Below are 25739 nucleotides of genomic sequence, written 5' to 3' on the forward strand. Positions count from 1 at the left end.
GTAGGCCGTCGGACCAATCCTTTCCAGGATTCGGTACGGTCCCATGTATCTAGGCGTCAACTTAGTGTTCAGTGCTACCTGATCCTTACCCTTATAAGTCACGGTTTTGAGATAAACCATATTTCCAACCTGAAACTCCAACTCCCTTCGGCGCTTATCCGCATAACTTTTCTGTCTGTCTTGAGCTTCCTTCATCTTCAGCTTCAAGATTTTGATCTTCTCGGTCGTTTCGTCCACGAAATCTCGACCATAAACACTTCGCTCCCCTACTTGTATCCAGCACAAGGGTGTTCTGCAAGGTCGACCGTATAAAGCCTCGTACGGTGACATGCCTATACTAGCGTGGAAGCTATTGTTGTAGGCAAATTCTGCTAACGGCAGATGCCTTACCCAGTTATCTCCCTAATCCAAGACACTTGCTCGCAAAAGATCCTCGAGCGTCCGTATGGTACGCTCGGACTGCCCGTCCGTTTGTGGATGGTTGGCCGTACTCATATTCATTCACGTCCCAAAACGCTTTTGCAAGGCCTTCCATATTCCTGAAGTAAACTTCGAGTCTCTGTCTGATACTATGCTCGCTGGAACACCATGCAACCGTACTATCTCTTGTACGTATACCTCGGCCAATTTCTCGGCCCCGTCCTTTTTGTTTATGGCCAAGAAATGCGCTGACTTGGTCAGTCGATCCACAACGACCCATATAGCATCCTTCTTGTCACACGGTGGCAGACTCATGACGAAGTCCATGGTTATCATGTCCCATTTCCACTCGGGTATCGGTAAGTTTCGCAACAAACCGCCCGGGACCTGATTTTCCGCCTTAACTCTTTATCATGTCGGACACGCTGCAACCCATTCTGCCACTTCTCTCTTCATGCCCGACCAATGGTAGTACCTCTTCAAGTCTTGGTACATTTTGGTGGATCCAGGATGGATTGCCAACTGAGACTGATGCGCCTCCCTAAGGATTTCAGCACGAAGATTTTTATCCGAAGGAATGCACATTCGCCCCGTAACCAAAATAGTACCGTTATTCGCTGTCTCATACTCAGTTCCGTCCACCTTGGACAACCGAATCAGTTCTGCGTCTTTCTCTTGTGCTAACCGTACCCGTGTTAGCAAATCTGCCTGGTTCGTGGCCCCGAGGCCCAACGGTTCTAACTGCTCTGTCAATGCATTCAGCCGCAAGGTTCCGCTTACACATCAGCAGTCGTTCTAATTTTTCAATCAAAGTAGTAGCTGTCGTATTCCAGAAGGAAGGGGGATTGATATAAGAAGAGTCAGACTTCTTTTTAAGCAGCAATCTTTTACAGAAAAGAGAGTAGTTGTCATCGATGTGGGATAGTCCCTGAAGAATAGTACCCATGTCAACGGATTGCAGGTATAGTTCAACTCATAGCGCCCAATCCCACGGGTGACGATATTGTCATTGGGGATCTGTATGCTTTCAACAGAGTCGTTAGCTGATCTAGGAGTCAGTGGTCAATAAGTAGGCAAAAGACTCTGGGGAAGTAAGCGAAGCTATTGATTGGTTGAGCCCCTCAACAAAGCATGTCCAGCACTTATCTTAAGTTCCTTTAAGCAGACATGTGAGCAATCCTAAGCCTCTCTTTCAGTAATTTCCAAAGAGTATAGGCTCAATTCAAATTATTTATGGTAGGCAGAGCAATCGTAGACCCTTACCTAGCTAGTGACCTGGCTCTCTTCTTCATACTTACTGCACACAGAATAAGATCTACTTGTCCTCCTCCCTTCCCTTTACCTTTAAATGAAAGCTTTCACCCTCTCCCTCATCTGCATCCAAACCATTTCGACCGGAGCGACTTTGTTCAATCGCTTTTGCACTTTTTTCTCTGCCTGGCAGGCTTTTCATAGTTCACGGCCCCTGCTGAGTAGGGTCGGTATAGGTAAGTCAATCGATTCAAAAGTAGACTGAGAGTGGAGGTTTAGAATCACCTAAGGCGTACTGTAAAAGGAAAGAAAGGTAAGCAATCCCAGACCCAATAGGGCTACCTTTCTTCGACTGAGACCTATCTGCTTCATTCCCGAGTTTCACTTCACTTGGACACAGCCAAAGAAAAAGGGGGGCTTGATCCACCGCTTTCAAGTCCAGTTAAATTAGAGAACTCCTTTTTAGAAGAATAGGATAGAATCTTCCGAATCAGTCCTACTATGGTTGGACCAAGGTCATTTCGACTCTCTAGATTCTGATCATACCAACTAAGTCCTCAACTTCTTTCTCAGCACTGATAGCCGACCCTCTTCTACTCAAGGCGTCTGCTACTAAATTAGCTTTACCCGGATGGTAACTGATCTCTAGGTCGTAGTCCGCGACTAACTCCATCCATCTCCGCTGGCGTAGGTTCAGTTCTGACTGAGTAAAGATGTACTGTAAGCTCTTGTGGTCCGTGTATATTTGCACCTTACCACCATACAAGTAGGACCTCCAAATCTTTAGTGCAAATACTACAGCTGCCATCTCCAGATTATGAGTTGGGTAATTCGCTTCATGCTTCCTCAATTGTCTAGACGCATAAGCTATCACCTTCCCATTCTGCATAAGTACACATCCCAAACCTTGACCCGACGCGTCCGTGTATACTACGTACGACTCGTCCGGATCCGGTAGTGCCAACACCGGAGCACTAGTCAGCATATCCTTAAGTCTCGAGAAACTCTTTTCGCACTCAGCCGACCACACATACGGTTCGTCCTTTCCGGTTAGCTTGGTCAGCGGCTGCGCCATGCTTGCGAACCCTTTCACAAATCGTCGATAGTATCCGGCCAATCCTAGGAAGCTTCTAACCTCGGAGGCGTTCCATGGTCTAGGCCACTCTGCTATGGATCGAATCTTCTCCTGATCCACGGACACTCCTTTGTCCGATACTACATGCCCTAAGAACCCAATTTCGCGCTTCCAAAAACTACACTTGCTTAGCTTGGCGAAAAGCTTCTGCTCCTTCAACTTTTCTAGCACTATCCTCAAATGTGCGGCATGCTCCTCTTTACTCACTCTTCGAGTAAACCAAAATATCGTCTATGAACACAATCAGAAACTCATCCAGGTGCTCTCGGAAAACATTATTCATGAGTTTCATGAAAGCTGCCGGTGCGTTGGTTAACCCAAACGGCATGACCACAAATTCGTAATGGCCGTACCTTGTCCTAAAGGCTGTCTTCCGAATGTCGGACTCCTCTATAGGGATTTGGTGATATCCTGAAGCCAAATCAATCTTCGAGAAATATGTGGCTCCTCGAAGTTGATCTAACAACTTGTCGATCCTTGGTAAAGGATACCGATTCTTCACCGTTACCTTGTTCAATCCTCGGTAGTCGATGCAAAGCCGAAAGGTACCGTCCTTCTTCTTTACAAAGAGTACCGGTGCACCCCATGGTGAACTACTTGGTCTTACGAATCCCATCTCCATCAGCTCTCCCAACTGTTTCTTTAACTCTGCCATCTCTGCCGGTGCCATGCGATACGAAGCCTTCGATATTGGAGCCGTACCAGGTTCCAACTCGATAGTGAACGGATCTGACCGTGATGGTGGTAACCCGGACAAGGGTCCGAACACACTTTCATACTCTCGTACCACTGGTATCTTTGATAGTCCCGTACCCGTGCCTACTTCCTCTATCATGATCGAAGCCAAGTAAGCTTCGCACCCATTACTGATTAACTGCTCAGCCTGCGTCGCCGAGACCAAAAGGTTTCCCGACAATGGACTGATGCCCTGATATTCTAACATCCCTTTCGCAGTTTCAAACAGTACACACCCGCGGTAGCAGTCCAAGTGAGCTTGGTGTTTGCTTAGCCAATCCATACCCAATATCACATCATGTGCCTTCACTTGGCATATGACTAAGTCTGCCAGCATATCCATACCGCTTACCATGACCGAAATGCTACGTACCACCCCGTACGTAAACATCACTTGACCGCCCGCTGCTTGCACTAAACCAAAATGATCCCTGGGTTCCTTCCGGAAACCTCCTTTACCAATCATATCCGGACTCACAAAACAATGTGTAGCCCCAGTGTCAAACATCACATGAGTTTCCACACCGCCTATGAGTAAGATCCCTACACAATTCTACTTGCTAAGAACCTATCCACACACAAACATACACACGCACACACACACAATATTCATGCAAGAAATTCACTAAGGTGAGTATCCAACTTACCAGTGATCTGCTGTGAAGTGCTCGCTTCCACCTGCCCGTCCGCGATCGAATACACTCTAGGCATAATCGCCGGCCGTTTCGGCGGTGGTGGCAACGGCAGCACCTCGCTGGCCCGTTTCTGCCCTTGCGTCCCCAACTGCGGACAATCCGGCGGATTGTGACCCGGCTGTCCACATTGGTAGCACACTCGTGTGTCGCTCCCCCTCTTCGGACAGCTGCTTGCCATGTGACCCTTCTCACCGCAATTGAAACATGTGCCCATCAACTGCCGGCACTGACCCGAGTGTCTCTTACGGCAAGTCGGACACAAGCGCACACTGTCCTTACTCGTAGGTTTCCGACTCCCAGTGTGCTTACTCCCGGTTCCCGGTTCAGTTTTCACCATCGGCGCCTGCTGCACCGTGATTCCTCTACGATTCTGCCGAGCTTCCTCAGCCAGTCCGTCCTCCAACATGGCCGCCTTCTCCACCAACTCAACAAGACTCCCGAAGTTCCGAATCATACACCGGTTCCGGACGCCCACTCTCATGCCCCGCAAGAACCGACGAATCTGAACTTGCTCCTCTACCATCTCATTTCCACCGTACCTCTTGAGCCGGTTGAACTCGGTCTCATACTCTCGCATGGACCGGTCCCCTTGCTTGAAGTCTAGAAATTCCGACTCAAGACGGTCGATAGCTTCTTGCGAAAAGTATTTCGCAAGAAACAACCCACGAAAAGTTTCCCATGAACAATTCGGGTTGACCATACGGTTTGCCATGCCTGTCCACCACGCATGGGCTTCCCCAGACAGGTAGTGGGTAGCGATGTCCTTCCGATACTCCATCGGACAACGCACCGAGTCGAAGTTCCTTTCGAGGCGACTTCTCCATTCATCAGCCTCGGTCGGATTCGCTCCTCTACTAATGTACTGCGTACCCAACTTGAGCATGTGATCCATGATAGTCAAGTACGAAGGAGCTGCCACCACTGGCACCACATTGAGTACAGGCGGGTTTGCGGCCTGAGGTGGTGTCATTTGGTTCAGTATTTGGACCAAGATCTCCAATACTTGCCCCATCCCCACGTTCGCAGTCGCATTAGCACCCGTACCCCCTACTGGTATCGCTCTCGTACCGACTCCCTGGGTTCCATGCCCTCCGGTTTCCGTCTCGGTCCTCGCACCCACTTGCTCAACATTCACCGCAGCAGTGTTCGGTGCTTCCTCAGTGTTCCCTCCGACTCCTGGTCTAGCCGAGGTATTAGCCGAGTTGCGAGTGTTAGGTGCCATCTGAAATACCATAACCGATTCTAAGTTAGCGTCCAAACCAACTTAGCCTATCACACCCTATAATCTATACATGACCAGTCTTACCGTGAGACGTTCTTGGCAAGGAAGGATGGCTTTAGTAACAATAACTCATGCACCCGCTATATGAACATGTCCTAGAACTATAACCGTGCTCTGATACCAAATGTAAGACCCCGACCCTAGAAACCATACTCGGACTTAAACAGACCGATAAAAATTTTTCTAAGGCCGCCGAATTCTATGCGCATATTAACGAGTATAACAACAAGTATGAATAACAGGTGAACTTAACTTAAACTTGCGAATTTATTAAAATATTGAGAGGTTCAAATCAACGAAATAACAACTTGTCCCATGCATGAAAATAACGAAAACTAAATAAAATAACGCCATGAATATTTCTACCCAAAGCCACCATCCTCCTTCCTCCCTTGCCTCCGTCACACGAGCTGGTCAGCCACTATAATCTCGATCATCGGACCTATCTTTTCCTGCATCCATAAAAGGAGGCGTAAGCAAACAAAGTTTACTTAGTGGAGCGGTCATCCCGTCTGACTAGGCTCAGTTCAACGATCTCAATCTAACACAGGGAATATTCCAATCAAGTCACGCAAGTCAATCAAATACCATGGATAGTCGCCTAAATCTCTTAGACCAACCATCATTCATATTGCAATAGAAACCATAACCATAAGACAAGCAATTAACGAGACTAAATAAACCACGGGTCAAGAGAATCAACCATGGAACTTGGCCACAGTCACGCACTCACCTTCGGTATCGACCAAAGGTGTTGATCTCTTGGTTTCTATGCTCGGATCTGATCCCCACTTCTACACGGACAGATCAATACCATTAGTATCCGAGATATATCCCATAACCATAACCATAACCATCGACGGATCAAGGTGGAAGAACACTTACCGTTCTTCTCGACTCTAGACTTAGGATCTCTCTCGGTTTAAGCTTGACAGAAACTCTCCTCTTTCTCTCTTGCGGCGGCTCTCGGATTCTTATGTGAAACTAGAGAAATTCCTAAGGGTTTTATCCCTTATATAGGATCCACGAATCGCCCTAAGTTTCCTTGGAACGATAAGTCTCACCGCCCATAACTTCCCATAATTCTCGCATCTGTCCTTATCCGATCACTTTTCCATTACCACGAGTTTCCATTTCTCTCGGGTTTCCTTTCCCGTGAGTCGGCTTAAATCTCCGCGAGTTATCGAGTCCTTTTAGTCCATTATCGGCCCATCGGCCAAACCATGCCACCTCGTCCATCGGCCCGGTCCATCGATTGCCGATGCAACCATTTCCGGATAGTGCACTTCACTATCACTATCACTTCACTATCACTATCACTATACTATCACTATCACTATCATTATCACAAGGACTTTCATTCCTATTTTACTCGGACTGTCTCTCGGACTAATTACCGAACCTCCCATCCCATTTCTCGGCAAATTTACAAACCTGTTCGTCCGAACCAATTTTCATCCAGAAACTTGCAAGCCTGAATGATCTGATCATTGTAAACTTGGGATTCCATTTCCCCAGTTCGAACGTCTGTTCACTACTTCAGTAGTTTCGACCTCTCCATTTCCATCGCCCAATCCCCATAACTGTCGGATTCTACCTTCGATGAGTATCGGCAACTCTCGACAAACCCTCGACAAAATCCTCGATACCGAGTCCTCGACTTTCTCGACTCTGAGTCCTCGACTTTCTTGACTCGGATTTCTTGACTATCTCGACTTGGATTTCTCGACTATCTCGACTCGGATTTCTCGACTATCTCGACTCGGATTTCTCGACTATCTCGACTATCTCGACTCGGATTTCTCGACTATGTCGACTCGGATTTCTTGACTATATCGACTCGGATTTCTCGACTATCTCCTACCGAGGTTCCAGGTCGTTACATTTCTCCCCTACTTAGGACTGATTCATTCTCGAATCTTTGCTTTCCTTACGAGGAATCTCTCTTTTATCGAACCACTTCTTGAAGTTCACTTTCATAACTTCTTCTGGTTCCCAAGTCGTCTCCTCTATCCCTTCACAATCCCATACGACCTGAATTAACTTTGTCTTCTTCTTCTTATGCGGACCTCTCATCTTTGTACCAGTTATCCGAACTGGCCGACCGATGATGGTCATATTCACTTGCAGGTCTGGAGAGGGTTCGGAGATCACATTCTCCCGTCCCGTGATGCATTTCCTTAGCATCGACACATGAAACACCGGATGAAAAGCTGACATAGCCGGAGGTAACTCCAACTTGTAGGCCGTCGGACCAATCCTTTCCAGGATTCGGTACGGTCCCATGTATCTAGGCGTCAACTTAGTGTTCAGTGCTACCCGATCCTTACCCTTATAAGTCACGGTTTTGAGATAAACCATATCTCCAACCTGAAACTCCAACTCCCTTCGGCGCTTATCCGCATAGCTTTTCTGTCTGTCTTGAGCTTCCTTCATCTTCAGCTTCAAGATTTTGATCTTCTCGGTCGTTTCGTCCATGAAATCTCGAGCGTAAACACTTCGCTCCCCTACTTGTGTCCAGCACAAGGGTGTTCTGCAAGGTCGACCGTATAAAGCCTCTTACGGTGACATGCCTATACTAGCGTGGAAGCTATTGTTGTAGGCAAATTCTCCTAACGGCAGATGCCTTACCCAGTTATCTCTCCAATTCGAGACACTTGCTCGCAAAAGATCCTCGAGCGTCCGTATGGTACGCTCGGACTGTCCGTCCGTTTGTGGATGGTTGGCCGTACTCATATCCGTTCGCGTCCCAAAACGCTTTTGCAAGGCCTTCCATATTCTTGAAGTAAACTTCGAGTCTCTATCTGATACTATGCTCGCTGGAACACCATGCAACCTTACTATCTCTTGTTCGTATACCTCGGCCAATTTCTCGGCCCGTCCTTTTTGTTTATGGCCAAGAAATGCGCCGACTTGGTCAGTCGAACCACAACGACCCATATAGCATCCTTCTTGTCACACGGTGGCAGACTCGTGACGAAGTCCATGGTTATCATGTCCCATTTCCACTCGGGTATCGGTAAGTTTCGCAACAAACCGCCCATGACCTGATTTTCCGCCTTAACTCTTTGACATGTCGGACACGCTGCAACCCATTCTGCCACTTCTCTCTTCATGCTCGACCAATGGTAGTACCTCTTCAAGTCTTGGTACATTTTGGTGGATCCAGGATGGATTGCCAACTGAGACTGATGCGCCTCCCTAAGGATTTCAGCACGAAGATTTATATACGAAGGAACACACACTCGCCCCTTAACCAAAATAGTACCGTTATTCGCTGTCTCATACTCGTTTCCGTCCACCTTGGACAACCAAATCAGTTCTGCGTCTTTCTCCTGTGCTAACCGTACCCGTGTTAGCAAATCTGCCTGGTTCGCGGCCCCGAGGCCCAACGGTTCCAACTGCTCTGTCAATGCATTCAGCCGCAAGGTTCTGATCATACCAACTAAGTCCTCAACTTCTTTCTCAGCACTGATAGCTGACCCTCTTCTACTCAAGGCGTCTGCTACTAAATTAGTTTTACCCGGATGGTAACTGATCTCCAGGTCGTAGTCCGCGACTAACTCCATCCATCTCCGCTGGCGTAGGTTCAGTTCTGACTGAGTAAATATGTACGGTAAGCTCTTGTGGTCCGTGTATATTTGCACCTTACCACCATACAAGTAGGACCTCCAAATATTTAGTGCAAATACTACGGCTGCCATCTCCAGATCATGAGTTGGGTAATTCGCTTCATGCTTCCTCAATTGTCTAGACGCATAAGCTATCACCTTCCCATTCTGCATAAGTACACATCCCAAACCTCGACCCGACGCGTCCGTGTATACTACGTACGACTCGTATGGATCCGGTAGTGCCAACACCGGAGCACTAGTCAGCATATCCTTAAGTCTTGAGAAACTCTTTTCGCACTCAGCCGACCACGCATACGGTTCGTCCTTTCCGGTTAGCTTGGTCAGCGGGTGCGCCATGCTTGCGAACCCTTTCACAAATCGTCGATAGTATCCGGCCAATCCTAGGAAGCTTCTAATCTCGTAGGTGTTCCGCGGTCTAGGACACTCTGCTATGGATCGAATCTTCTCCTGATCCACAGACACTCCTTTGTCCGATACTACATGCTCTAAGAACCCAATTTCGCGCTTCCAAAAGCTACACTTGCTTAGCTTGGCGAAAAGCTTCTGCTCCTTCAACTTTTCTAGCACTATCCTCAAATGTGCGGCATGCTCCTCTTTACCCAAACGGCATGACCACAAATTCGTAATGGCCGTACCTTGTCCTAAAGGCTGTCTTCCATATGTCGGACTCCTCTATAGGGATTTGGTGATATCCCGAAGCCAAATCAATCTTCGAGAAATATGTGGCTCCTCGAAGTTGATCTAACAACTCGTCGATCCTTGGTAAAGGATACCGATTCTTCACCGTTACCTTGTTCAATCCTCGGTAGTCGATGCAAAGCCGAAAGGTACCGTCCTTCTTCTTTACAAAGAGTACCGGTGCACCCCATGGTGAACTACTTGGTCTTACGGATCCCTTCTCCATCAGCTCTCCCAACTGTTTCTTTAACTCGGCCATCTCTGCCGGTGCCATGCGATACGGAGCCTTCAATATTGGAGCCGTACCAGGTTCCAACTCGACAGTGAACGGATCTGACCGTGATGGTGGTAACCCGGAAAAGGGTCCGAACACACTTTCATACTCTCGTACCACTGGTATCTCTGATAGTCCCGTACCCGTGCCTACTTCCTCTATCATGATCGAAGCCAAGTAAGCTTCGCACCCATTACTGATTAACTGCTCAGCCTGCGTCGCCGAGACCAAAAGGTTTCCCGACAATGGCCTGATGCCCTGATATTCTAACATCCCTTTCGCAGTTTCAAACAGTACACGCCCGCGGTAGCAGTCCAAGTGAGCTTGGTGTTTGCTTAGCCAATCCATACCCAATATCACATCATGTGCCTTCACTCGGTATATGACTAAGTCTGCCGGCATATCTATACCGCTTACCATGACCGAAATGCTACGTACCACCCCGTACGTAAACATCACTTGACCGCCCGCTACTTGCACTAAACCAAAATGATCTCCGGGTTCCTTCCGGAAACCTCCTTTACCAATCATATCCGGACTCACAAAACAATGCATAGCCCCAGTGTCAAACATCACATGAGTTTCCACACCGCCCATGAGTAAGGTCCCTGCACAATTCTACTTGCTAAGAACCTATCCACACACAAACAAATAGACGCACACACACACAATATTCACCCAAGAAATTCACTAAGGTGAGTATCCAACTTACCAGTGATCTGCTGTGAAGTGCTCGCTTCCACCTGCCCGTCCGCGATCGAATACACTCTAGGCATAATCGCGATCGAATACACTCTAGGCCGTCCGTGATTTGCTGTGAAGTGCTCGCTTCCACCTCTCTGGCCCGTTTCTGCCCTTGCGTCTCCAACTGCGGACAATCCGGCCGAATGTGACCCGGCTGTCCACATTGGTAGCACACTCGTGTGTCGCTCCCCCTCTTCGGACAGCTGCTTGCCATGTGACCCTTCTCACCGCAATTGAAACATGTTCCCATCAACTGCCGGCACTGACCCTAGTGTCTCTTACGGCAAGTCGGACACAAGCGCACACTGCCCTTACCCGTAGATTTCCGACTCCCAGTCTGCTTACTCCCGGTTCCCGGTTCAGTTTTCACTTTCGGCGCCTGCTGCACCGTGATTCCTCCAGGATTCTGCCAAGCTTGCTCAGCCAATCCGTCCTCCAACATGGCCACCTTCTCCACCAACTCAGCAAGACTCCCGAAGTTTCGAATCATATACCGGTTCCGGACATCCACTCTCATGCCCCGCAAGAACCGACGAATCTGAACTTGCTCCTCTACCATCTCATTTCCACCGTACCTCTTGAGTCGGTTGAACTCGGTCTCATACTCTCGCATGGACCGGTCCCCTTGCTTCAAGTCTAGAAATTCCGACTCAAGACGGTCGACAGCTTCTTGCGGAAAGTATTTCGCAAGAAACAATCCGCGAAAAGTTTCCCATGAACAATTCGGGTTGACCATACGGTTTGCCATGCCTGTCCACCACGCATTGGCTTCCCCGGACAGGTAGTGGGTAGCGATGTCCTTTCGATACTCCATCCGACAATGCACCGAGTCGAAGTTCCTTTCGAGGCGACTTCTCCATTCATCAGCCTCGGTCGGATTCACTCCTCCACTAAAGTACTGTGTACCGAACTTGAGAATGTGATCCATGATAGTCAAGTACGAAGGAGCTGCCACCACTGGCACCACATTGGGTACAGGCGGGTTTGCGGCCTGAGGTGGTGTCATTTGGTTCAGTATTTGGACCAAGGTCTCCAATACTTGCCCCATCCCCACGTTTGCAGTCGCATTAGCACCCGTACCCCCTACTGGTATCGCTCTCGTACCGACTCCCTGGGTTCCATGCCCTCCGGTTTCCGTCCCGGTCCTCGCACCCACTTGCTCAACATTCACCGCAGTAGTGTTCGGTGCTTCCTCAGTGTTCCCTCCGACTCCTGGTCTAGCCGAGGTATTAGCCGAGTTGCGAGTGTTAGGTGCCATCTGAAATACCATAACCGATTCTAAGTTAGCGTCCAAACCAACTTAGCCTATCACACCCTATAATCTATACATGACCAGTCTTACCGTGAGACGTTCTTGGCAAGGAAGGATGGCTTTAGTAACAATAACTCATGCACCCGCTATATGAACATGTCCTAGAACTATAACCGTGCTCTGATACCAAATGTAAGACCCCGACCCTAGAAACCATACTCGGACTTAAACAGACCGATAAAAATTTTGAACTGTATAACAGGTGACGAATTCTATGCGCAAATTAACGAGTATAACAACAAGTATGAATAACAGGTGAACTTAACTTAAACTTGCGAATTTATTAAAATATTGAGAGGTTCAAATCAACGAAATAACAACTTGTCCCATGCATGAAAATAACGAAAACTAAATAAAATAACGCCATGAATATTTCTACCCAAAGCCACCATCCTCCTTCCTCCCTTGCCTCCGTCACACGAGCTGGTCAGCCACTATAATCCCGATCATCGGACCTATCTTTTCCTGCGTCCATAAAAGGAGGCGTAAGCAAACAAAGTTTACTTAGTGGAGCGGTCATCCCGTCTGACTAGGCTCAGTTCAACGATCTCAATCTAACACAGGGAATATTCCAATCAAGTCACGCAAGTCAATCAAATACCATGGATAGTCGCCTAAATCTCTTAGACCAACCATCATTCATATTGCAATAGAAACCATAACCATAAGACAAGCAATTAACGAGACTAAATAAACCACGGGTCAAGAGAATCAACCATGGAACTTGGCCACAGTCACGCACTCACCTTCGGTATCGACCTAAGGTGTTGATCTCTTGGTTTCTATGCTCGGATCTGATCCCTGCTTCTACATGGACAGATCGATACCATTAGTATCCGAGATATATCCCATAACCATAACCATAACCATCGACGGATCAAGGTGGAAGAACACTTACCGTTCTTCTCGACTCTAGACTTAGGATCTCTCTCGGTTTAAGCTCGACAGAAACTCTCATCTTTCTCTCTTGCGGCGGCTCTCGGATTCTTATGAAAACTAGAGAAATTCCTAAGGGTTTTATCCCTTATATAGGATCCACGAATCGCCCTAAGTTTCCTTGGAACGATAAGTCTCACCGCCCATAACTTCCCATAATTCTCGCATCTGTCCTTATCCGATCACCTTTCCATTACCTCGAGTTTCCATTTCTCTCGGGTTTCCTTTCCCGTGAGTCGGCTTAAATCTCCGCGAGATATCGAGTCCTTTTAGTCCATTATCGGCCCATCGGCCAAACCATGCCACCTCGTCCATCGGCCCGGTCCATCGATTGCCGATGCAACCATTTCCGGATAGTGCACTTCACTATCACTATCACTTCACTATCACTATCACTATACTATCACTATCACTATCACTATCACTATTACTTTCATTCCTATTTTACGCGGACTGTCTCTAGGACTAAGTACCGAACCTCCCATCCCATATCTTGGCAAATTAACAAACCTGTTCTTCCGAATCAATTTTCATCCAGAAACTTGCAAGCCTGAATGATCTGATCACTGTAAACTTGGGATTCCATTTCCCCAGTTTGAACGTCTGTTAACTACTTCAGTAGTTTCGAACTCTCCATTTCCATCGCCCAATCCCCATAACTGTCAGATTCTACCGTCGATGAGTATCGGCAACTCTCGACAAACCCTCGACAAAATCCTCGATACCGAGTCCTCGACTTTCTCGACTCTGAGTCCTCGACTTTCTCGAGTCGGATTTCTCAACTATCTCGACTCGGATTTCTCGACTATCTCGACTCGGATTTCTCAACTATCTCGACTCGGATTTCTATCTCGACTCGGATTTCGCAACTATCTCGACTCGGATTTCTCGACTATCTCGACTCGGATTTCTCGACTATCTCCTACCGAGGTTCTGGGTCGTTACATCCTCCCTTTCGATGTTTTGAAACTCAACGATGTAATCACCGTACGATCACCTTCAATATAAACTCGTGTGCTAGTTCCCTGCAGATTAATTGGTGAAAACTTGTCATGTGGGAAGGTTGTTAAAGGGTGGGACCAGGGTTCGAGGAACGCCTGGCGCACCAATAACTTACTGGTGGATTTGGATGAATAGTTCCTGTCCACGGTGAGGGGTTAGGATCGATGCCCTGCAGGGCCAGCTTGGAGTCCGTTGGGACGGCTAGCGGTGGGCTAGTGGGGTCCGCAGGACGGGTTGTCACAAGTATATGCTAACTGTATATTAGTATCATATATTTTTAGGAATCTTAGTATCAAACAGTGCATTTTCAAAAATGTCCGTTTTCCTATGTCAATTTTCAATAATACCTTTTCATATTGTTCATTTTCAAAATTATCCATTTTCTGTGTATAAAATGACTAAATTTTAAATTTTAAATTCAAATACTAAAACCTTACCCCATCAACACTATATCCTAAATATAATATAGAGAACACAGACTTAAAAAAAATTAAAAAATTAATTTAACATATTGTAATTTGTGTAAAAGAGGGAAAAAATAAAATGTTCAAAAAATTGGTATTTTTTGAAAAGGTATCTCAAAAGGGGTAAGGTATAGAAAAATTAATGAGATATTGTATAGAAAAATGCAACTCATATCGTACCATGAGATAAAAAGACATCACAAGCTTAACAACATGGTTTTTTAATATACAATTTTCCTTTTTTATAATAGTTTAAAATACATTTGTTTCTTAAAGATGAAGACTAATAAGAAACTAAATGTACAGTGGAGAGACTCATATGCATCGTCCAATAAGAAAAAATTTTAGCCTGCTTTACCACATCAATACCCAAAGAAAAAAATAAATAGAGATTCTAAAATATAAGAAAGGAACAAAACTTAAAATGTTCAACATATTAAATCATGATAGTTCATTTTTTTATAATGTAGTAATATTAACACAACCAACGAACACGACAACCTGAAGTAAAAATAAAATATGGTTCAAAGCCGGACCCATAGGCCAAGCAAGTGAAGCCAAGGATAAGGGCATCGATTTTTATGGGGCATATTTTAGACCAAAAGTTTTAGGTCTTTTATTAGGGAAAAAAATTATAAGTTCAGTTATTATTAGATTTTTTTATAGCTTCAATAAAATTTAGAAGTTCAAGTTTTATATAAGAAAACAATATATTATTCATGTAGATATATCCAATTTACGGATGAAATTTTATTAGGTTTATGTAAAAACCTATTTCATCTTTTGAATTGTTGGTTAATGAACATTAGATTAATGTTAATTAAACTTGTTGCTACTGAGATTTAGAGTAAAATTTAATTTAGGAAAACAAATTTGAAACTGTAATTTAAAATTTTCCATATTCGAAAAGTTTTAAAAGAATAATGACTTATTAGGCAATATGATATTTATTTTCGTATAAATGTTTAAATGAACATGAAAACATTGAAAAGACAAAGAAAAATATGAGTAAGCAAAACGAACTACAATATGAAAATAATGAAAATTTGTATATTACTATTTTTATAATTTTATTTACAATAATAAAAAGGGTTTAAAAAAAATGGAAGTATAACATTCAAAATTGCCGGACCAGCCCATGGAGAGTAGGAAAGACATACATAAACACTCTAGTGAATAAATAAATTTGTCAAACATTTTCACATAATTTTTTTCTTTGTAGTATTAATTCGAACAACAAACATGATAACCTACAAAAAAATTTAAAAATTATTCAAGAATACCTATTAACATTTGGAAAGATATATGAAAATAATATAATTCTTCGTAAGAACCTAATGACTGAAATTAAATAATAATGACTGAAAAGTTGTGTTAAAAGGAGAGTAATTAGGAATTGAATTCTAATTTTATGGAAAATAGAAAAAATTCTATTTTTATGGAAAAAAATTGGTAAGATCTAATGAGGAATAAATGAGTAAGCAATTGAAAACACCCCACCAGTAGATTACATAAGATTAAAGACCAGAAACTAAGCAAGAATGAAAACCCAAAATTTTAAATTTGAGCCAAAAAATTATGAATTGATAAGAGAATTTTGACAACACATAAACATCCCACAATCTAACATAATCTAGAATAATTTCTTCCCCATGAATCATACATAAGATTGAAACCTATATTTATCATTTCAGAATAAATTATCATTAGTTTTTCTTTGGATGAGACCATAAACTGATAAATGGTGGCTTTAGATCAGAAGAGAGCTACAACAGTACAACTGGTTCTTATTGAAGAAAGAAAAATGAAATGTTGAGAGATTTTTTTTTTTATGGCCCAGTAGTTACTTAGGTCAAAAGTACAAATAAATGTTGTTTATTAAGTCCAAACAACAAATAAAACATGTGTTAGATAGATAACACGCCAAGTGTCATCCCCTTAGCAAAAGTTGAGAAAAACCTTCTCATATTATAGAAGATATAAGACAACAAAAAATCAATGTATAAATTCAATGTTAGGATCTATATGTATTAATAGTATAAAATCAACAAAAAAAAAAAATCTTTCACTTACACATGTATATATTCAGTGGTAGGATCTATATTGTTTACTTAATTTGCATTTAATAACTTTTTTCAAAGGAAAAAAAATAAATATCACTAAAGTTACTTTTCTTTTCTTGCCAGAAAGGATAAATACAGTTTCTCTTCTCCTATATGTTATCAGAGCTATAACTCAAAACTAAACAGAAAGCAGAAGACCTCATGGCTCCGCCGGTGAAGCTTCCGTGGGAATTAGAGGAAGACATACTCTCTCGTCTCCCACCTCACTCTCTCGTTCGGTTCAGAAGCATATCTAGAAAGTGCAACTCTCTTTTCAACGACAAGTCTTTCATCAACAATCACTTGTCTCGCTCCCGTCCCCAGTTCATCCTCTTGACCACTTCCAAGATTTATTCAATCAACATCATCGATCACGACAGCATCGATCCAACGATAGAGGTGCGTGAGATACCCTCCTTCTCTTATATTCCAAACCGAGAAACAAATTACAATCATAGAACCATCGTGACTACTTGCGATGAGTTCTTGCTTTGTAACTATCGGTTTGTGGAGAACAAGACAGCTCTTTGGAATCCATGGTTGAGACAGGTTAGATGGATCGAGTATGGGGATAAAGAGTTCCGTGTTTTCGGGTTAGGATACGATAATACTAGACCCGAAAAGGTATACAAGATCTTGGGCTATTTGTTTTGTCACCGTAAATTCTTGAGTGATCAGAAAGTTGGGATCTACGAGTGTGCTTCCAACTTGTTGAGGTTTATTAATAGACCTGAGGATGACGACTTCCCCATATCTGAAGTGGCTAAAATATCAAATGTGTCATTGAATGGAAACATCTACTGGATTACTTGGGGTAGGTCTGAGACTAATGAGTACTACTACATCCGAATGTTTGATTTCTCGACGGAGAAATTCAAACCATTATGTCTCCTTCCGTGTCAAAAGAACCCTCATATTAATGAAATTATCCTCGCGGTTTATAAGGGAGATCGGTTTTCGTTGTTAGAGCAATGCGGTGTAACAAGGGAGATTGGGATATGGGTAACTAAGGAGAGGATTAGTAAGAACAATGGGGATGGTGGCCGAGAAGGCGTGGTTTGGATAAAGTTGATGACCTTGTCAACAACTAACTTGCCAAAGCTATATAGTGAGCATGTTTATCGCGCTAGTTACTTCATTTATGAGAAGACATTAGTCATGTGTCGTGGCGACGATGAAACTGGAGTGGCTTGCATCTATATCGTGAGGGAAGATCAGTGCAAGAAGATTGAAATAGGTCCTCGGATTGGTAAGTGTTGTCACTGTGTTTATACTCCAAATTTGGTCTCGCTTCCTTTATTTGGAGGTTAGACTGTTGAGGTTAGAATATTTCTTATATGTTCCTTGAGGATCATCTGATGTGATACTCGGAGTTGCTTCCTCTTTTAGTAATTTCTTAAGCATTTTCGGTTACTCCCTCTGGATAATTTATGTAAAATATCGAGGTTTAATTGAACCCTTATTAATTGAATAAAGATTTTCATATTACTGGCCGAGAACTTTACTTACCTAGGCCTTTTCTTCACGACTGTTTTATTCGCTGGTTAATTTACCTATTTTAACATTTATTTGGCTCACGAACTACTTCTTTGTATAGTATTAAATCATGATTCCGATTTTTAAAAATGGATCGGCTATTGCATGTATTGATATGATCGAAGTGTCCAATTAATAAACAAAAAAAAACTGATAGCATGTCAAGTAATTAATTAATTCATGACAAGCTAGGTTTAATCTTATAACTTGAGACATTACGACACATATGGTTGTCAAAAAAAGACATTACCACACATGTGTAGATATATAACTACAAGATTTCGAGTCTACCTTGAAATACTCACCGAAGAGCACGAAAAAAATTAGTCACAAAAATTTGTTCGTAGCTTTTTCCGTGACAATTCGTGCCTAAGTTTTCTTTTTGGCTATACGAGTTACTTCGTGGCTAATTTGTAACTACACAGAAAAAAAAATTTCAACCGCACACTCTAATAACTGCAACTTTTACTTCAGTCGAGATATATGTTTGTGATGCATGATGAGTTCTTAGCTCTTATTACGTAAACCATCATGAGATGCATGATGAGTTCTACTAATTGTGATTGTACGATGGCTCTTACGAAAAATCATTACGATTTAAAGTTTTCACATGTTGGAATCGATTTAGCTTGAAGAATAATTTACTCAAGTAAGCCGTCATCTACTTCTACGACTACTATCAACGTTGTTGGTTCAACGAGAGTTCGACTTTGCGACGATCACAAGTCTTTGATTATTTTCTCGCAGTCGGCGTGCTTATTTTGACATCTCTTTTTGATGTATATAATTTAGCTTTTGCGAATTGAATCTCGATCTCGTTTTCGCGAGCTATTACAGTGATGATATTCTATTTGCATCCACTGATTTGAGCACTACAAGCTAGTGTAATCACTTGCCAAAATGGGAGTTGATGTGAATGAGAAATGGAGGTCTAATGTGGGTGATGACTCAGAAAGCTTGTAAAGTACTTTATTTAAAATAATTTTAGTTAATTAAGCAAGCTCTAGACCTGGGTCCAAGAAGACTATGGACCCTGATCCAAAACTTTCTGGTTAATCAGAAGTTTAAAACAAAAGGTACAAGATATATAGAAAGACAATATTAAAGAACATGATCATCACCACCTTGTTCATCTAGTTTCCCCCCCATCATGAGCACTTATTTAGTAGGAGGAATCGGAAAAAGATATGCTCCAAGAGAAAGAAGAGCATAATAATAAGACCGTCCATGGAACCCAACAATAGCACAACCTTTTTTTTCAACCACGAATTCAACAGGACTGCTACAAAACTCATTTCCAAATGTAGGAGAGGTCCTCCCTTTTGATGTTTTGAAACTCAACGATGTAATCAACGTACGATCACCTTGAATATAAACTACTGTGCTAGTTCCCTTCACGGAAATGAGAAATTCATCTGGATAGTCCAGGACGAACTGCAAATGAAAAAGGCTTCATATATAAACCACTATTACAGAACACACATAGAAAGATATATATGGTTGACGTGTATTTAAGTGGAAGGAATTGTGACCTCTTTTTCTTGTACGTTAGCTGTAATTTTTGACCCGTGCTCGCGAGATTCCACTTTGCCACCATTATCGTACTCGAACCTGACATACCTTATATAATGACCATCATAACAAACGTGCACCTTTCTTACTCCTTGGAAAGTACCATCATCCCAAAGGTAGCCTGATTTACCATTATCGGCTAGTTCTCCTTTAGCACAATCTTTGTATTCCAATTTAGTTATAGGAAGTGATGTGAAATATGCTCCAAGGGAATATAGCTTCTTCTCGGCATATCCATGAAATCCAATGATCTTATGGCCGTTGCATCCAATTGAAAACTTTTTACTCGTTTCGCCATCATCATCATCATCATCATCATCATCGTCGTCCTTGCCTCCCATCATTTCGGAAGTCTTCATGTTGGTTTTGAATTGAAGTGCTTGAATCACACCGGAAGTCTCGTTGTAGTAACCGTCAATAGACAGTAGGTATTCGTTGTCAGCATGGTTAATCTAAAACTACATGGCAAAAAGATATATATTATATTAACATTCATTACTTTCTTTGATAAATCAAATTTAACGGGAGTTTTCTTATATACAAACTTCCATTCGCCACACACACACACACACAGAAAATCACATATTGAACCCAATAACTAGAAAAGATATAGTCAAGAATTACTTATAGAAAACGCACAAAAAATCACGAATAAAACCACGAAACTACTCGTATAACCACACGCAGACAAAAGAAACTAATCACGAAATTATAGCCATGGAAAAAGCCATGAATTCATTTTGTGGCAATAGCTTCGTGACTAATTTTTTGTGTGCGACTATATTAGGGTATTTTCGTGACTATTTTTTAAGTCTGTTAACAACACTCTACAAAAAAAAAAATGAAGTTGAAAAAAAAGTCATCAGGCTATATATATATATTAAGTCTTAGTCACCAAATTTATGAAGTTTAGTTTTATTTACCGGCTCCAGCGTGTTGCCTCCAGCCGTGCTAGAACCATGGACTAGCACTTTCGGATGTCCATCCTTGTCCACATAATCGAATTGGATGTTCTTTATGCCTGTTGAAGTAATTCGTACATGAATCTTTGTTAAAGCTTCATAGTCCGCTCCATCATTCCACTCCTTGCCTCCCTTTCCTCCTTTTGCTTCCATTTTAGTTGGAGTAATGGTTGTAACATATGCTCCAAGACAGTTAAGGTTTTCCTTAGCGGATCCGTGAAACCCAATGATTTTCTTGCCATACATGGCTAGTTTAAATTTATAATTTGAATTCTCATATCCCATGATTTCAGAGACCTTCAAGTTTGTTTTGAATTGAAGTGCTTGAATCACCTCGCCGTTGTGGCAACCCTCAACAGATACAAAATATTCACCTTTTAAATGATCAATCTCAAACTTCAAAAAAAAAAAGTTACAACATTATTCTCATGAACCGGTAGAATAAAGGGAATTTAATTAGAATATGTCAAAGTCATACCATCTGTGTGAAACCTTGATTTGAGAAACCATGGAATGATTCATCTATCAGTTGTCCGGTACCAACATAGTCAAACTTGATGAATTGTATGCCTTCACGATCACCTCGTACATATATCTTTGTTACACCATCATGGTCCGATCCATCATCCCAATTATATTGGCTTTGTGGATACTTTTCCCCTTCCGCTTCCAACCTTTGTGTCATCTTGAATATATTTGAATCTTGAGACATTAAAAGGTGTTGTGTTTGCTTAGTCAATGTATAATTGGCATTAAAAAAAAAGCATGTGTTTCTTTGTGTTAGGATATAAAAATAAAAATAAAAATAAATAAAAAAGATAAAAATAAATAAATAAAACTTGGCTTGAATTGTTTTTATCTTTTTTATTTATTTTTATTTTTATTTTTATATCCTAACACAAAGAAACACATGCTTTTTTTTTAATGCCAATTATACATTGACTAAGCAAACACAACACCTTTTAATGTCTCAAGATTCAAATATATTCAAGATGACACAAAGGTTGGAAGCGGAAGGGGAAAAGTATCCACAAAGCCAATATAATTGGGATGATGGATCGGACCATGATGGTGTAACAAAGATATATGTACGAGGTGATCGTGAAGGCATACAATTCATCAAGTTTAACACTGCCTTAACATTGATCGACACTCAGTCCAAACCGACGAGAGAGCCAAATTTGGAAGTTTTACAAATCTGCCCCAAAGTTTTCCATATTTGTAACATAAGTCTCTGACATGTTTTAGGACATATATATATATTTTTTAGGTTTTCCAAACCCTTAAGTTTTATTCTAGCAAGTTTTATTTTTCTGCAACCCTGAGAGATTTTTGAGAGCTATTGGAGAGAGAGATCTGAACTGCTTTGAGAGAAGAATTCTTAAACTCCTTTCTTACTCTTTTAATCTCTATTGCTTATTATTCAGAATCATGTCTTGTTCTTCATTGATTATGTCTGAGTAGTTTACTTGTTAGGTTTAGGGTTTTTCACAGGGATTTTATGAATTATTAGATATGATTATTTAGGATTCATTAGCTATCTAGATCTTCATCTTAGGTTGTTCTTCATATTAATCCTTGATTGGCCATCTAGAATTAATACTTTAGGAAAATAAATTGATATGAGAATATAATTGTTTTCCTGATAAAACCTTTTGATGAGCAAAATTATTTCTTGCAAAGAGATTTGATTTAATAATTTTGTGAACAATCTAAACCTGATTTTATTGCTGATTTATTACCTAGAATTTTACAAAGAGATTTGGATTTTCTGGTTTTAAATTTAGATATTATATGCAGTGAGAACTGATTTATTTTACAAAAGTGTTTAGAGTTCTAGATCTGTTCTTAATTGCTTGAATCCTAATTTATTGATTGATTTAATATTTCATAATTTCCTGAGAAATTCCCTAGGCCTAGCTTTTTGATCTTCTGAATTTACAACAGCTTTTATTTAATATTTTGCATTGCTTTTCTTTATTTAAATCAATTTGTTTAGCATAATTATAAAACTCTATAATCTATTGTGTGTGATCTTGTGTCTCTGTGGAATTCGACCCCTAAGTACTGCAGTGATCTCTTAATTTGAGAGAGTAGCTCTAGGGTAAATTTGAGCATATCAAATTTTGGCGCCGTTGCCGGGGACTCTTTGATCTACCATTAGATTTGAGTTTTAGATTTTGTCTAAATTTTTCTTTTTATTTTAAAACTAACACCCTTTTGTTTTCTTCTCTCTTGTGTGTTTCAGGTGTATGCCTAATAAGCCTAACACAAGGAGCAACAAGACTGGTCCAATTCTGAAGCTTTCAAACCAAGAGTTGGGAAAACTTGAGCGTGAGAATAGAAAAGCAGCTAAATCTCTGAAGATGGTTAATACGATCATTCTGATGCGTGATGAGGCTGGTGTTTTGAGGGATCAAGAGGGCCATTTGCGCAATGAGCAGGGCCAAAAGCTTGATGCAGAAGGAAACGTGATTCCTGAACCTGTTGTCAACGAGCAGGCTGTCGTGAACCAGCAAGCTGGTGTCGTTGATGAACCGGATCTTGGTGTCGATCGACACCAACCAAGTGGCATCGATCGACACCCACCTGCAGCAGACGTGCGTGGAGCTACCAACCACGTACAGAACCCAGTTCGACGACAGGAGAACAACCGGGATCTGATCAGGACCATTGCTGACTACAATCGGGCTGATCTGGTGTATGAGAACCGGTCTGCTATTGTTCCTCCCCCTTTTCAGAGGAATGATTTTGAGTTGAAGCCTGCTTACTTCCAACTAGTTGGACAGAGACCTTTCTCTGCTTTGCCCAATGAGAAGCCTCTGGACCATATTGAGCATTTTGAGGATCTTGTGACCAGTATCAAAGCTAATGGAGTGACTGAGGACTTCATATTCTGCAAGCTCTTCCCATACTCACTTGCAGGAGAGGCATCTCAGTGGTTGAAGCAGTTGCCAGCTGGATCTTTGACATCTTGGCAACAAGTCAAAGTGGCTTTTCTCAACCATTTCTATGATGATGCAATGTCAGATGAGTTGAGAGTCAAGCTATCCACTTTCAAGCAAAGACCAGATGAAGCTTTCAAGGCAGCGTGGGTAAGGTTCAAATCTTATCAGAGGGATTGTCCACACCATGGTTTTTCAAGGGTACAATTGCTGAGTATCTTTTTCAGAGGGTGTGACTGGAAGTATCAGTTAGCTTTGGATGCTGCAAGTCATGGGAATTTCAAAACAAGATTTCCAGAAGATGCTGAAGTTTTGATTGAGAATTTGATTTCTAGCAATAGCACTAAGGGAGCAGATGCTAAAAGGAAGAGATTGCATGGAGGATTTGATTTAAACCAGTTAGCTTCTGTTAATGCTAAGCTGGATTCAGTGCATAATCTCCTTATGGGTAAGAAATCTGTTCATTTTGCTGCTGAGGTTGAGACACATGAGCCAGAACCTGATCAAGGACACCAAGAGGAAGATGTGAACTATGTGTATGGGAATCAGGGACAGCGGTTTGGAAATCGGCAAGGCAACAGGCCTTACAATGGTGACCAGAAGCAGCAACAGAACAATGGCTATACAAGAACCTATGGGAATTCATCTTATCAGTCTCCACCTCCTAAGACTTCTTCTGAGAGTAGAATGGAAGCCATGCTTGAGCAGCTTTTGCAAGGACAGGAGCAATTGACAGTGACATTCAATGGGAAGATTGACAATGTCTATACTGAGCTGAATGGGAAGATTGATGCATTGAATGTTCATGTTAAGAAGCTGGAGATTCAAGTTGCACAGACTGCTAGGTCTGTTAAACGACAAGAGAGTGTTCTTCCAGCAAGAACTGAGTCAAACCCCAGACATGCTTGCAATGCCATATCAGTGCGAGATGAAGATGATGGTGAACTTGCTTCTTCAGAAAAAGAAGAGAAATCGACCAATCTCTCGGTTTCAGATGATGGTGTCGATCGACACCACCTGGGTGTCGGTCGACACTCATCCCAGACGAGCCCATAAACCGCAAAATCTCAGGTTCCAGCTGCTGAAAGGGTCTACAAGCCTAAGGTTCCTTTTTCCAAGCAGAGAAAGTCTAAGCAAGAGATGGAGGAAGCTAGATGCAAAGCTATGATGGATAAGGTGATGATTGAGATGCCTTTAATTGATGCAGTGAAGCTTTCACCACCTCTTAAACGCTATGTGAAGAGAATGGTATCCAATGGTTTGAGCCCTGAAGAAGGAGCCTTGCTAACTAAGGATGTTAGTGCAATTCTGTTGAACCAGCCTGTTCAGAGGAATAAGGAGAGAAAGCAGGAGGTGGTTGTCTCTAAGGAAGTGAGTGAAATCATTCAATGTAGGACTGCTAAGAAGTTACCAGATCCTGGAAGCTTTGTACTTGATTGCTTAATCTCAGCAGGAAGGTTTTCTCACTCACTTTGTGACCTTGGCTCTAGCATCAACTTGATGCCACATTCTGTTGCTGTGAGACTTGGGATGACAGAATTCAAGCCAACTCAGATTTCTCTTATCTTGGCTGATCGCTCCCGAAGAACTCCTGAAGGTGTTTTAGAGGATATTCCAGTTAAGGTTGGCAACTTCATGATTCCCACTGACTTTGTGGTGCTGAAGTATGATCAAGAGCCTAAAGATCCTCTCATCTTAGGAAGATCTTTCTTGGCTACAGCTGGTGCCATCATAGATGTGCAGAAGGGACATATAGCACTGAATGTGGATGGTTTGAGTTTGAATTTTGAGATGGATAAGCTGAGGAGGGCTCCTACTATTGATGGACAGACTTTTTCTGTTGAAAAAGTTTCTGCAACACGGGCATCAGGCTTAGTGTCGATCGACACCAACAAGAGGGTATCGATCGACACCCCTCCACGACCGCGACAAAGCTTGTCCAAAACTGATGCTCCAAGTCAGAAACCTGTTCCCAAACAGAAGAGTCATCAATCCACACTCCAGAGCCCTCAGGTAAGGCAAAGGTACACCTCTCCTTCTCCTAAACTTCCTCCTATCA

At 42.4% G+C, this 25739-nt stretch overlaps 3 protein-coding genes and 1 pseudogene across 3 annotated transcripts; 1 reads left to right on the forward strand and 3 right to left on the reverse strand.

Annotated features, from left to right (window-relative positions):
• Positions 1-831: 831 nt before the first annotated feature.
• Positions 832-5470, reverse strand: LOC104748795 (uncharacterized). The gene is made up of 6 exons (XM_087487365.1): positions 4189-5470; positions 3014-4069; positions 2218-2895; positions 1968-2100; positions 1363-1468; positions 832-1128 (listed from the first exon to the last, which is right to left on the reverse strand). The coding sequence occupies exons 1-6, from the start codon at positions 5468-5470 to the stop codon at positions 832-834; spliced, it is 3552 nt and encodes a 1183-aa protein (XP_087343491.1).
• Positions 5471-7414: 1944 nt separating this feature from the next.
• On the reverse strand, positions 7415-13412 carry LOC104748796 (uncharacterized). The gene is made up of 8 exons (XM_010470389.2): positions 13295-13412; positions 12908-12968; positions 12763-12847; positions 11165-12107; positions 10818-11069; positions 9944-10713; positions 8378-9825; positions 7415-8051 (listed from the first exon to the last, which is right to left on the reverse strand). The coding sequence occupies exons 1-8, from the start codon at positions 13410-13412 to the stop codon at positions 7415-7417; spliced, it is 4314 nt and encodes a 1437-aa protein (XP_010468691.2).
• A 3303-nt stretch (positions 13413-16715) lies between these two features.
• On the forward strand, positions 16716-18153 carry LOC104747547 (protein SUPPRESSOR OF NIM1 1-like). The gene has a single exon (XM_010469200.3). The coding sequence runs from the start codon at positions 16828-16830 to the stop codon at positions 17974-17976; it is 1149 nt and encodes a 382-aa protein (XP_010467502.1). The 5' UTR covers positions 16716-16827; the 3' UTR covers positions 17977-18153.
• A 1206-nt stretch (positions 18154-19359) lies between these two features.
• Positions 19360-21447, reverse strand: LOC104748798 (jacalin-related lectin 13-like; annotated as a pseudogene).
• Positions 21448-25739: the final 4292 nt, after the last annotated feature.

The sequence above is a fragment of the Camelina sativa genome, chromosome 15 (genome assembly GCF_030686135.1).
Source record: "Camelina sativa cultivar CO46 ecotype springtype chromosome 15, ASM3068613v1".
Taxonomy (NCBI): Eukaryota; Viridiplantae; Streptophyta; class Magnoliopsida; order Brassicales; family Brassicaceae; genus Camelina; species Camelina sativa.